The sequence below is a fragment of the Onthophagus taurus genome, chromosome 7 (genome assembly GCF_036711975.1).
Source record: "Onthophagus taurus isolate NC chromosome 7, IU_Otau_3.0, whole genome shotgun sequence".
NCBI classification, from domain to species: Eukaryota; Metazoa; Arthropoda; class Insecta; order Coleoptera; family Scarabaeidae; genus Onthophagus; species Onthophagus taurus.
In genome coordinates this window covers 6,749,473-6,762,327 of record NC_091972.1, presented here as the reverse complement: position 1 = coordinate 6,762,327, position 12,855 = coordinate 6,749,473, and the positions used below count along the sequence as shown (strand labels likewise).

At 36.3% G+C, this 12,855-nt stretch overlaps 1 protein-coding gene across 1 annotated transcript; it reads left to right on the top strand.

Annotated features, from left to right (window-relative positions):
* The first annotated feature begins 6,427 nt into the window (after positions 1–6,427).
* LOC111418890 (protein disulfide-isomerase A6 homolog) lies at positions 6,428–7,869 on the top strand. The gene has a single exon (XM_023051594.2). The coding sequence runs from the start codon at positions 6,492–6,494 to the stop codon at positions 7,773–7,775; it is 1,284 nt and encodes a 427-aa protein (XP_022907362.2). The 5' UTR covers positions 6,428–6,491; the 3' UTR covers positions 7,776–7,869.
* Positions 7,870–12,855: the final 4,986 nt, after the last annotated feature.

Sequence of the window (12,855 nt, the reverse complement as noted above, 5' to 3'; positions counted from 1 at the left end):
TTATTCACCGGGAGGTCGTAAATATTTGGCCGAGAGCACAAGCACCACGCTGGTGGTGGATAAGTGTGGCGGCGATAAGCGAACTAATCACCGACGCGCCGTATCTCGGACGGTAAACGATCCGCAATTTATAACAACGCGAGGCCGCGACCGCTTCGTGTCCTCCGATAGGTGTCGTTGGTGATGCGCGGACACCATTACAACTACCACCACTACCTACATTTTGATACTTTTAAGTTTTAGAGTTGGTAGCACAACAAAGTACTCAACTTGTACACACTAATAATAATGATCTCAATTAATCGACTTTATAAAAAAATGTATCGTAAATTTCATTTTGAAGTGGTAGAAGAAAAGGTAAAAATAAAGGTTGGTCGTTTTGGAAATCTTATTTCGAGGATCAACACTTCGCCAGCGCAATTATTGCATCCTGTGCGTAATATCTCGTCGTTTGGGGCCCCGCCTATACCCGGCGTAGTCGCATTTAAAGCGTTATTTACGTTCGGTCCCGAAATAAGCTCTCCTCCGAGCAGTTAATTAACTCCGCTTTATTAAAACGGCCCGTTACCCTCAGGACTAACGCCGGCAGCGCCAAAATATCTCGTCCTTTTTCGCTCTTCCCCAACTTTTCCTTGTCTCTCTTTCACATAAACCTTCTTACTGCAGCAGGAATATTTTTTATCCTTATACACCCAAATAAAAAATTTTTTGTTACATATTTTGCAAAAAAGAAAAAAAATATTATCTAGTAAGTGTAACATGTGTCCAAAGATATAAGTTATAACTCACTTAAAGCAGGAAAGGAGTCAGATAACGAACATATATTTTTCCTGCAGCAGCTTCGTTCAAGAATTCCAGCTTGAAAGACGACACCTCGTGACACCTACCGCCCGATACAGACAAATGTTTCGTTAATTAGGCCGTAGAACGAGCTCTCTAAATCATTGGTTTTTAAAGCCTCGAGGATTGCATCCTTCTCTCCAGATGCCCGGGACAAAATCCGAAGACACAGAACCTGATATGAACTTGAATATGTACTGACAGAAAGAAATATTAGTTATAATTATATTTCTTTTGATACAGATAGTGTGCATAATAAATATACTGGGAATTTCATATAACTCGCAACATATGAATGCAGTAACCATAGTTGTTTAGTTTTACAAAGGAAAAGTTTTGCTTGGAAAAAGTTTTGGGTCGTCTTAGGAGACGCATGGCTAAACTCGAATGTTTCTAATTCTAGGTCTGGTGTTAGTTCTACTTTTCGTTCAATAAAAATATACCATAATCTAACGCCGAATAACAGTTAATACTAGAACTAACACTAGACTTAGAACTAGAAACATTCGGGTTTAGCCGCACGTCTCTCAAGACGGCTAAACCCGAATGATTCTAGTTCTAAGTCTTGTGTTAGTTCTAATGATACTGTTAGTAGAAAACTAGAACTGAAGGTCTAGAACACTAGACTTTCTAGTTCTAGGTTTAGTGTTAGTTCTAGTTTTAATTCAATAAAAATATGCAACACAGTGATATCTAATGCTAACTAGCACTACCTACCACTGCCACTAGAACTAACATTATACCTAGAACTAGAAATATTTAGACATGTTGCATTTTATGTGGGACAAAGTAAGTAGGTACGCCTTGGTTTCTATGGAAATATATTTTTGTATATTACATCTTAACTGAAATTCGCTGTATTTTTGTTTTTTAAACTTTTTCAGGCATTGAAAAAATCCCCCCACGTAAATTTTTTTAGCCAAAAAAAATTTCTCTTCATGATTTCGTATCTTTTTTTGTTTTTTGGATTCCGTTCGTCCATACGTTTAGGGGGGTTGGAAAACAAAAGAAGGGTTGGATCCGTCGTTCGTTTTGTGTTGATCGCGAAACCAAGCGAGGCGAACGCGGATTCGTCTGCCGCCCCTTTATTTTTCGGGATGGAAAGAGTGAAAATGCGAGAGAGAAAGGATAGAATTTAACGTAACGTCATGGCAGAGAGCGAAACGGCGGAAACAACAAGGCGAAAAAAGACGTCGTCGTTGGCCGACAGATTCTCGACTGTCAAAATGAATCATCGCGGCAGCGTACGGAATTAAAAGTGTCTACGTCGTCGTCGTTCGCCGCTTTTGTTTCACCACGTCGGAAGCTCGCCCGCGCTTGTCGGAATCCAAAACGACGAAAAAGAAGAAAACGATTCAGAAGGGAAATCTGAAAACGTTGTTGTTCTCTATATTGAGCTATCGTTTTTAGGTAGTTTCAAATATCTGTGGTTGATTATAAATCTCTCTTACGCGAAAGATGTCGGTCGACGCCGTTAACGCTTCCTGATGATTACCACGACCGAAATGTCCGAACGACTGCGAGGACATTTATGTTTCAAACACGATGCAACGCGCACCCCACAAATCTGTCTACGTTAAGCACTAAAAACCATGCTGTTGGTAACATTATTTTGGAAGCGACTGTATAACATCCGTGTAAATGTCGTCATTTCGGGATTCGTGTTGTTGGATGTGCAACACCGTTTCATTTCCGCAAACTAATTTTTAACAAAATTTTCCACATTTGTAGGTCAAAAAATTTCATTTTTAACATATTTTTATTTTGATGAAGTGAAGAATGTTACGTGTGTAATTTGGTGAGATCCCATAAATGCAAAATCCGAGATTACAACGATCCCCTTTTCTCTGTTGATGCCCTTTGGGTTGGTTGTGTGTGTGGTGCTGTTTAGGTTTGCACACCCCCTCATATGAAAACAAACAGACGATCTCTTACAATCTAAATTGGCTTTTCGGGGACCACCCGTGGGTCGCGTATGCATACGAAAGCCATTATCGTGGCAGAAAAGGGTGGAGAACGGGGTCGCTTTGAATGCTTAAGTAATGGCGCATTTCGAGAGTTTGCGTTTTATTTCGCCGAACGCATGTGCTGTTCTGATCGATACTTTAAACCTCCCTTTTCGAGGGGACAACCAAAAAAAAAAGGACAATTTATCATCCCCGTTCTAACGTATTCATTAAACCGATTCCGAAGTTGTAACGACGCCGAAGCCCGGAAAACGAAAAAGAGAAAAACAAAAAAAAAAACGGCAAATGAAAATACGGTTCGCGAGAGAGGGGTGTTTTATTAAAACTGGATCCGAGAAAAACTTTTCGGGGAGCGAGACTCGAGGGGTTGTTACATCGCGCCGCGACGATCCAAAAACAAGATAAACATCCCGTTTTCCTACTATAATCCGGTTACACTCGCCGGTACGCGCTGCGATAAATTACGGAGACTTCCGGTTCTATGTGGGTACAACGCCGGTTTCACCTGTGCGAAATTTTCTTAGGGAAGCAACCGCCCCCGGACGAGGATTTTCAAATTTACTGTGACGTTACTAAAACAAAAGGAGTTTTAGAGTGGAACTAAGCTTGTTGAACAATTTTGGTTTCAACAATTTTGAAAATGTAGTGAAATCAGTTTAAGCAAATTCTAAAACTGTTTTCTAATTAATCAACTTATACATAGATAATAATGAGAATAAATATAGTCAGTACATTTACTGGAAAATGTGTACATATCCCAACAAATGCGTGTTTAAGATTAATTAAAGATAATTTCAATAACTTGAGCTTGAGCAAGTTCAAGTTAGGGAACAATTTGGAAAGAAAAAGAGCTAAAGTTATAGGGAAAACCAGAAATAGTTCTGGAATGTTGTCAAGAAGCTGAATAGAAGCAAAATGGAGCGTAACGAACGAACGATTTAGAGAATGAGAGAAGGAAGAACTGGATGCTGAAAATCGAATAGAGTTTCAAGAAGGAGAAGAGAAAATGGCAAAAGAGGAGATGAGCGTGAACGATGCGAGATGCCCTAAAAAAAACCCGAAACGGAAAAGCAACAGGCGAAGATTACATACCACCAACTCTTAAAAATACGGAGATAATACTTTACTCAAAAATTTTAGAAAAACAATTAAGATAGACTTGAAGAAGTGTAATGGCGATTTCCGAGCTAACCGAAAAACCCGGGATCACTTAATGACATAATAGAGAAAACAGTAGACAGAATTAAGGATTTATACCTAGCTTTGCTGGATCTGAATGCAGCTTTCGACCAGATACCCAGACAACCTATGTGGAATGCTTTAAATAAACTAAGGGCAAGTTTAAATCTAGGCAAAGTAATCAAAATTATATACACAAAATTAATAGGAACAGTTGGACTCAATGGAAAGACATCAGATGAGTTTGGAATAGAGAATAATAATAAATCAATAATAAAAGATGTCAAAAATCGAACAAGGTCGACGAAATTGGGATACCACAACCTAATTTCAATCTGTACGTCAGGCCAAGCATATATAGACGATATTGTACTAATGATAGACAAAGTAGATAGAGTCTTGGTAGGATAAAAAACATCTAAATGAAGAACAAACAGGAACAAAAGCAAGATCGTACATATCACCGAGGCAGATGGATGAGGAAGCACGGATGCAATAATAGATGTACAATGACCAGAGCTAGTAGAAAAATACGACTATCTCGGAATCATGATTAGTAAAGATGGCAAAATAGATCAAGAAATATATAAGAGAATAGCAAAAGCACTAATACAAAATTATATCTATACAAATCCATCTATACACTCACACTTATCTACGAGTCTGAAACTTGGACAATTTTAGACAGATACAAATCAAAAATAAGAAGTATCTGCGAAAAATAGTATAGTAGGAAAAACCAATAACTAATATACAGAATACGAAACAAAAGCACCAAAGAACTAAGCTTGACAGCTTTAGTAGAGTAGACAGAAGAGAAACAGCTGCTTTGGTATGACCAACTTGTTCGAATGGATGTGGAAAGTATACCAACCAGAAAATGTTCAATGTAATACCAGAAGAAAGAAGAAAACAGGGTAGACCAAGAATCCAGTATGAAGAAACCCCTACTGGAGATGGATTCCAGATCCAACACCGTGGGGTAGAACGTGGGCAAGAATAAGTAGAACAAGAAGACCTAATGATTGATAAAAAATGGACAACATAAAACATGAAATAATGTAGGATAATTGTATAATGAAGCAATTCTGAACTCTAGTATTTGATTTTCGTAAGAATTTGGAACATGTTGGGGAATACATAACTCACCTCAGTCTCTATGCATATGAACCAAACAAATTAGTTCCATTTCTTTAGTGCAACTGTATCTTTAGTGCACGCCTGCAGGTCTTGAAAGATGATTTGAAAAATTAATTTCCAAATCAACTGCCAAAATCAAAAGTTCCATAAATGCCTTCCGTTCAATTGCATCCTAATAGAATTTAAACGTGACTCATTCCCTTTTAGATTCCCAATGAATTCTCTCATTTTATTTCTCTTGTTTGTTAACTCCTCTTCTTTTTTTACATCTTTTCTATATTTCTCAAGGTTGCAAATATTGTTCAACCGGTTGTTTATGAAGAAGTCGAGTATATGAAAAAGTGCTTGCATACATAAACACATGAAATTTGTGAGATTTGGCACTGCTAATCTCTGATAACCTCTAATTGAAGTCTATAACATGTATCTAACCAGCAGCTTTGTTCTATCTAAACTATCTATCTTGAAGAAGACACATTTGAAGATGAAGAGGTAAAAAAGTGAAATGGTCGTGAAAATATAGGCACCTTGAACTTGGTATATGATGTAATTCTCTATGTAGAGAAAGTATCATCGAAGCGAGTCAGTTCTAACATGTTATGTAAGTAAGCTTTCATAACCAGGCAATTCGAACGGTCCGAAGATGGCATTTGTAGCATAAATGCTACCGTATTACTTCATTTTGCACATACTACATTGAATAGAAAATCCTTTTAATACTAAAAAAGCTTCAAATAAACTAAAATAAAAAAAAGTTAAAGAAAGATTTGAATTTCGAAATCCTTTTTCTCTCCTCTTGTTTCTTTATTTTTCGAGAAGAAGAATCTCCGTGACAAGTTACCTGAATGCCACGCGTCATTCTTCTCGCGTTGGAATTCCGAAGTCGAAAGGGGCCCCCACAAATTCGAAATATCTCTCTATTCGTGCCCTGCGTTTTATTTATGCGACCTTATCGCGACCCGTTTAAAAATGCATTTATCGCAGACCTAATCGCTTTTAGGTTCCGTTCTTTTCGACCGAAATTATAAATTCAAACCGGGGGAGGAATGCGCGGGACGCGGTTTGGGGCGGTATTTTGTGATGAACACGGATGGTTTGCATTCCCTACCGAGCTTTTATCGGCGAGACGAGATCTGTAACTATCTGTACCCGAGTCAGTTATGCGGCTACGGACGGTTACGATTAATTAAAATTAGATTGCGGATAAGATAAATTCGTTAAATGATATTCAGGAGGGGGCGAAAGCGTTTGTATTTCTTGAAACGAATACATAACTAGTTTAGGTTTAAATCAAAAATCATCCATTCTAATAAGAAACCATAGTGACAATTTATTTTGAGTATCAACAAGTCATCAAAAAAGTCGATGTATTCAATAATATTTCCTCTATTTTTTATTTCCTCAGTCAATTCTCTTTATAATTTCCCTGAAGATGTGATAATCTTATCGCCATCAAATTTCGACAAATTAGTTCTTGATGATAATGGAATTTGGTTGATTGAATTTTACGCTCCATGGTGTAACCATTGTAAAGATCTAGTTGAGACGTGGAAAAAAGTGGCGAAATCACTCCGTGGAATAATTAAAGTAGGTGCTTTAGATGTGGAGAAACATACAGATTTTGGTCAAAAATATGATATCCGTGATTTTCCAACAATAACTATTTTCGGATTGAAAAAGAAACCAATTACTTACACAGGAGCAAGAACTCTTCAAGGATTCGTCCAAGAAGCTTTAAGAGTACTTGCAAAAAATGTTGAAAAACGTATAGAAAGAATAGAAGGAAAGCAAAAAATATCCGATGTTATCGAATTAACTGATAATAATTTTGATTCGCACGTTCTAAAATCGAATGATTTATGGTTAGTGGAATTTTACGCACCTTGGTGTGGTCATTGTAAAAATTTACAACCAGAATGGGAAAAAGCAGCAAAGTTATTGAAAGGAAAAGTGAAATTAGGTGCTTTAGATTGCACTGTTAATACAATGAAATCTCACGAATATTCCATAAGCGGTTATCCTACAATTAAAATATTTCCACTTGGCGATAAAACAAATAAATTTCCTGAAATTTATCAAGGACCTCGAAAAGTAGACGAAATTGTTACATTTGCATTAAACTTATTACAAGATCAACAACCACCACCGGAAATCAAAGAATTAACACAGGAATCAATTCTTGAAGAATGCACAGAGAAAATGTTATGTGTTATAAGCGTTTTACCTCACATTTTAGATTGTCAATCATCTTGTAGAAACGATTATATAGCAATTTTAAAAATAATGGGTAACACTTTTCGACGGAATAATTGGGGTTGGATTTGGTTGGAAGCCGGAAGCCAATTAGAACTTGAAGAAACTTTGGGAGTTGGCGGTTTTGGATACCCCACTCTCGTCGCGTTGAATAAAAGTAAAATGAAATATATTTTAATGAAAGGATCATTTTCAACGAATGGTATTAAAGAATTCTTAAGAGAATTATCAGCTGGGAAGGTGGTTAGTACCTTTTCTTTGGAAAATGGAATCCCTAAAGTTAAAGAAATTATCGGGTGGAATGGCGAAGATGGTGAATTATCGGTTATTGAAGAAGATTTTGATGTTGATGTTAATAATAATTTTGAAAGTGAAGAAGGTAAAGATGAGTTATAAAATAAAATGTAATTTTTAAGTTGTTGTTTTGAATAAAATGGTATGGATGACATTTAATTAACTTTAACAAACTGTATTATTCAACATTTCAAGAGTTAATGTGAGAACTTCATTGAGCTTTGTATTTTCTACATTGCACAAATATGCAAAATTATATACTTGTGTAAGTCGCAGAGTAGAATTGGACCGGAGACGAATCACAAAGTGATGAATGTAAAAAATCACCAATTTTGAGGTGATAATAAGGAAATGATTTTCAAGGCATCAAATATTAACTAAATTTGTTTCAAAATAGTTTTGCTAAGGATTCAAATCTAGTTTCAAATCAAACTAAATCATAAAATATGAATAATCTGGTTATCTAACTTGCTCTGTCACTAACGTTTTAATTTTTGAAGTTAAAATGCGTGGATACTTAGAAATCAAGCACAAAAAAACCACTAGCTTAGATAACATACCTCTAATCCACCGTTGATTAATTTCTTGTAAAAATGCGATAAGTTAATTAATTCCAATTTATTATGTATAATATATTATTTATTCGGTAATAAATTTTCTGAAAAAAACATATCTTTACATTTTTGTGTTTTTATTGTAATAATCTTTTCTTAATGATTCCATCGAAGGATTTTTTTGAAACAAATTTTCTTACTAAAAATAAAATTGAAACCCCCGTCTACTTTAATTACCCATAAATTACTTTTGATTTATCAGTTTCTGTGGTGGCCTCCGGCAAGATTTTACGTGCGAAGTGGCCACTACTACTGGGAGACCTCCTTAACGAAGGAATCACCTTTTTCATTCAACGTCATGAAGGCCGTAATAGAGAGGTATAACGTCGACCTTCACCGTGCTTGCTTACTGCTTCTGCTGGTGAAAGAGAGGAGATGCTCGCGGCGTCTCATCAAAGAGTACCCAGATTCGGGCCAACGAACAGCTTCCTCTCTTCTGTTACTTCTTGTATGTGTACTATAACACGTCATTGGGAGCAGTTAATGAAAGCGACAGCATCTTCATTTCTTTCTCGGTCATGATCTTGATCTTAAACGCTCAAAGTCAATCTGAAAGTTTTGTGAGTTAAACTTTAATAAAATAAGTTTAATTAAAAAAATTTGCATGTGTCTTTTAACACTTATTAAAATGTTAATTTTTATGTGGTTGGGAAAGGAATTAATAAAAAATTGTATACGTTGGCGCTCGTTAAGGTTTTTATTTATTAACGCTCAACGAATCGCATGATTGCCAATTATAATTTTTCCACGATTCCACCTCGGAAAATCATCGTTTCCTTCACGTTACTCCGTTTAAAGATAATACGTGTTGATAACCGCAGCATTAATTTTCAACGAGGTATTAACCGTAACCACAAAAAGACTAGTGACTTTGAAAAATTACGAGGTTATCAGTTCTCTGTAAAAAATCAATCCAATTTGTACGAATTAAGAAATGTTGTGAGATTTCTTATTGGATAAAGAGGGTCAATTATGAACTGATTACATTTGAGTAGCGATTCCCATCGGTCATCCGGATTGAAAAGAATAAAAAATCGAAGAAAATGATTTGAATGGAATCAATCCTGTGTCACTGTGGGAACCTCGTCGTCGTTCCCGTTTTCTATATCGTGCCGTGGTTTGAATGGGGTCTCATATAGTGTCCATAATGAACCGGGACGATGGCGCGGGGCGTTTGCTTGCTTTTCGAAACGGCGTGACTGCGCTAAATGGACAGATGACGAGCCGTTTCGGTTCTCTCGTCACGTCGTCGCTTAATAGAAAATAGATTAATTCGTTTGTGCTCCCGGCGGCCCGGATCCAATGGGGACAATAGGACTCTCCGCATCGAAAACGAAAACCCCATCGACATGGTTAACTAAATATATTTGCTAATTTCCACCTTCTTTTCATACGATTCCTTCCTTTTATTATCCGTTGATCCGTTTCTCGTTCGATTTCAAAATGAACTCTTCATAGAACGCAATTCCATTAAAATTTTTAACAATGAATGATATTACTCAGAATACTTACTTGTATACGAACTATATTAATAATTAAAATCGACAAAAAGTTAATGTACATTGAAAAATAAGAAGAAATATTGATTGAACAAGTTTGAAGTTTATTGTTAAACCTATAATACAAGTAATATAGATATACTTATTAGAAACTTCAAATTCGATGTTAACAAAACTAGCTACTTTATGGATTTTTAATATATTGTTTGACAACATTCCAATGGGTATTTAAAATTTATTTTTTCTTATAGTTTCTTCTTAAGAGATAAGTGATCTAAAGAAACAAGGACAACAAGATGGGGCTAATAAGGCGCGATACAAGAATGAGAAGAGAAGATCTCTTTAGGGTCGTCTCTCTAACGATGCAAGAGCCACAAGCACCTATCTCCGATTACCATACCCGTTTAATTCCAACGTCTTTTATTGCCCGTTCGTCTTGCGGCGGCGAACAAATCGAGCGGGGCCCGTGATTTCATGGCCGCGCGTCCGAGATGGCCATCTACTCCTTTACGGCCGCGGCGAAGAAGAACCGTCATAGCCGGAGGGTTGGCGCGCCTGCCACCGCCACGAATGGTTCCCAGAACGGCCTCTCTCTCGATATTTTTCCCTCGCTCATGGACCTTTTTTCCAACGAGAGTTTTTCGTTTTTTTCTCGTCGTTTTTGGCCGCCTCAAGAAGATCTTCTCTTCTTCTCCTTCGCCTTCGACTTTGCCTTCGTCGTTCCATCCAATCGGCTCCCATCTGAGATAATTGCTCTGTGGCTCGCAAGAAGAAACTCTCCATGTGGTTGAATCTCTTTTGACAAATCTTATTTGTTTAGTTTAGTTTTACAAAAAGTTATTTTCAGATAACATCACGTTATGAATGAAAATAACGAAAAAGAACTCTTACCATTGTTTGATTTCGCTCACGAACCACTTTAAGTCATTAAATTAGAAATCGGTCGAGGCAAAGAAAGTAACAACAATCCCAATTATACACAAGAGAAGGAGTGAAAGGTGTTGCTCTAGAAGCTTCCAAACGTTGGCGATTAAGTTTACGTTGGCGGTTGAGTTTACGTTGACGGTCATCTTCTGGTATTTTAAAACGATTCTTCTAACGTGTTGAATGAATCCTTACAAGGATGACCTTCTTTACTGGTAGTCGATCAGATTCATTCATGGGATGAGTAAAAATCTCATCCAATTCATGTTTTATTTAAAGTATGTGAACGAGAACCCTAATCAGGAAGTGCGAAATCTGTATCAGAACCGCAGTGAAAGGACCCCGTTAATTTAATAGAAAGTAAAAGTTAACATGATGAAAGCAAACTTCGGATTGAATTTTTCTTTTTCTACATCTTTTTGTACTCAGTTCGTCCCTAATAGATTTCTCTAGAAATTGATCACACCTTAAAATTCCAATAGGGAAAGATCAACTTTTTTTGCAAAAAAATAAAGTATGTTATAACAATAAAGATTGTTAATATCGTATTGAGATTCAATTTCTCCAATTTAGCACCAAAAATCTTTCATCAACAAAGATAAGAGTACATTTTTGAAATTGCACATCGTTAATAATGTTTTGACTTTGAAAATTTCACAATTTCCTGTCTGGTTTGCAGTTTTTGACAAGTAATAGCTAAAAGCCAAGATAACTAACAAAAGCAATCCAAACAATTTATTACAAGAACTTAATCGTTACGCAAGAACACAATTTTGCAAACGTCATGGCAACACACCCCGAAGTAGATCGTGTTGAAACTCACGTCATTTATTTATTAGAAGGCGAAGTCCAAAGAAAGTTGTGACTAATATAAACTAATATGACACTTATACAAAACGAATTTGATAATCACGTCAAAAACTATTTCTTTATCTGTCCCACAATAAATAAATTATAACCTTAGGATGTTAAACTGTCGTCTATTAATTATGAAAAATAGATAAGATACTCGATATAACGAGTTAGTTATTGGTTAGTAAGCGAAATTAGTTGCGGTTTGGTAACTATCTCTTAATAATCTCACCTTCATTTTCAAGGACAAAATAACAGCAATCAAACGATTACATTTGAACAGAAATCAAAATTAACACATTAAAGGTTAAAGCCTTCATTATGATTTTAAAAAATTGTAGGAAAATTGACAAATTCTGCTGTTTTTCAAATTTTAACTGCCTCCACAACTTCTTATTCAATTTTTCTTTTTAATTAATGACAAAATCATTTTAGCAAAGGAGATCCAAAAAAATATCTTCTTTCAAACTCTAAATAGAATCGAATTTGAAGAACTACCAACTTTAGCAGTAAATAGAACATTTGTTGTATTAGTTGAGAGAGATGTTCCTGGAAAAGAGAAAGCAGGTGGTGTAGTGTTTCTAAAAGGTGATGGATATTCCATATCAGTAAGCATATTGCTCATAAAATTCAGATCAAAGAAAATGTGTGGATCAAAATAGTAAAAGTTGTGCATTTGAAGCAGCTTTCTGCTATACCTAAGCGACATGCTTTCTTGTCGATATCTGCAACTTGCTTTTTGGTACATAATCATTGATTTTAACTCAGGTTTGGAAAGTGAAGTGGTTGGACTGGGTGTCTAACCTCTTTGTAGGTTCCATGGCCCCTGACAATGTGCAGAGCAGGATCGAGGAGGATTTTATCCGTTAGCTATTGGGACAGCTATGGCATTAACATATCGATCCGGAATTTATCATCTGCGAGATTAATTCCTCAGCTGGAAATAGTTGTTTGCTTAAGATTGGAATGCATCGCAGCTGCAAGTAACCTAAGCTTCCAATATATAACAAAAGCAGGAGCTCCCACGTCTAGATCTTTAGGTGACGCAGATTAAGGTTTTAATTTCAAAATTGCGGTGCCTCGACTGTAATAGATAATTATTAACTTATTGAAGACACGCGTTAAGGCTGAGATGTACCCAAGACTTATCATATTCGAAATTGTATTGCCTCAGTCGCAAAACTCGGCCTTAACTTTGTAAACTCTCACAGTTGCAAGCATCCTCTGCTGATATGTGATTCCCTTCTTACTTTATGACATCTGTCTTATTTTCCAATTATTCTTAATCTATGC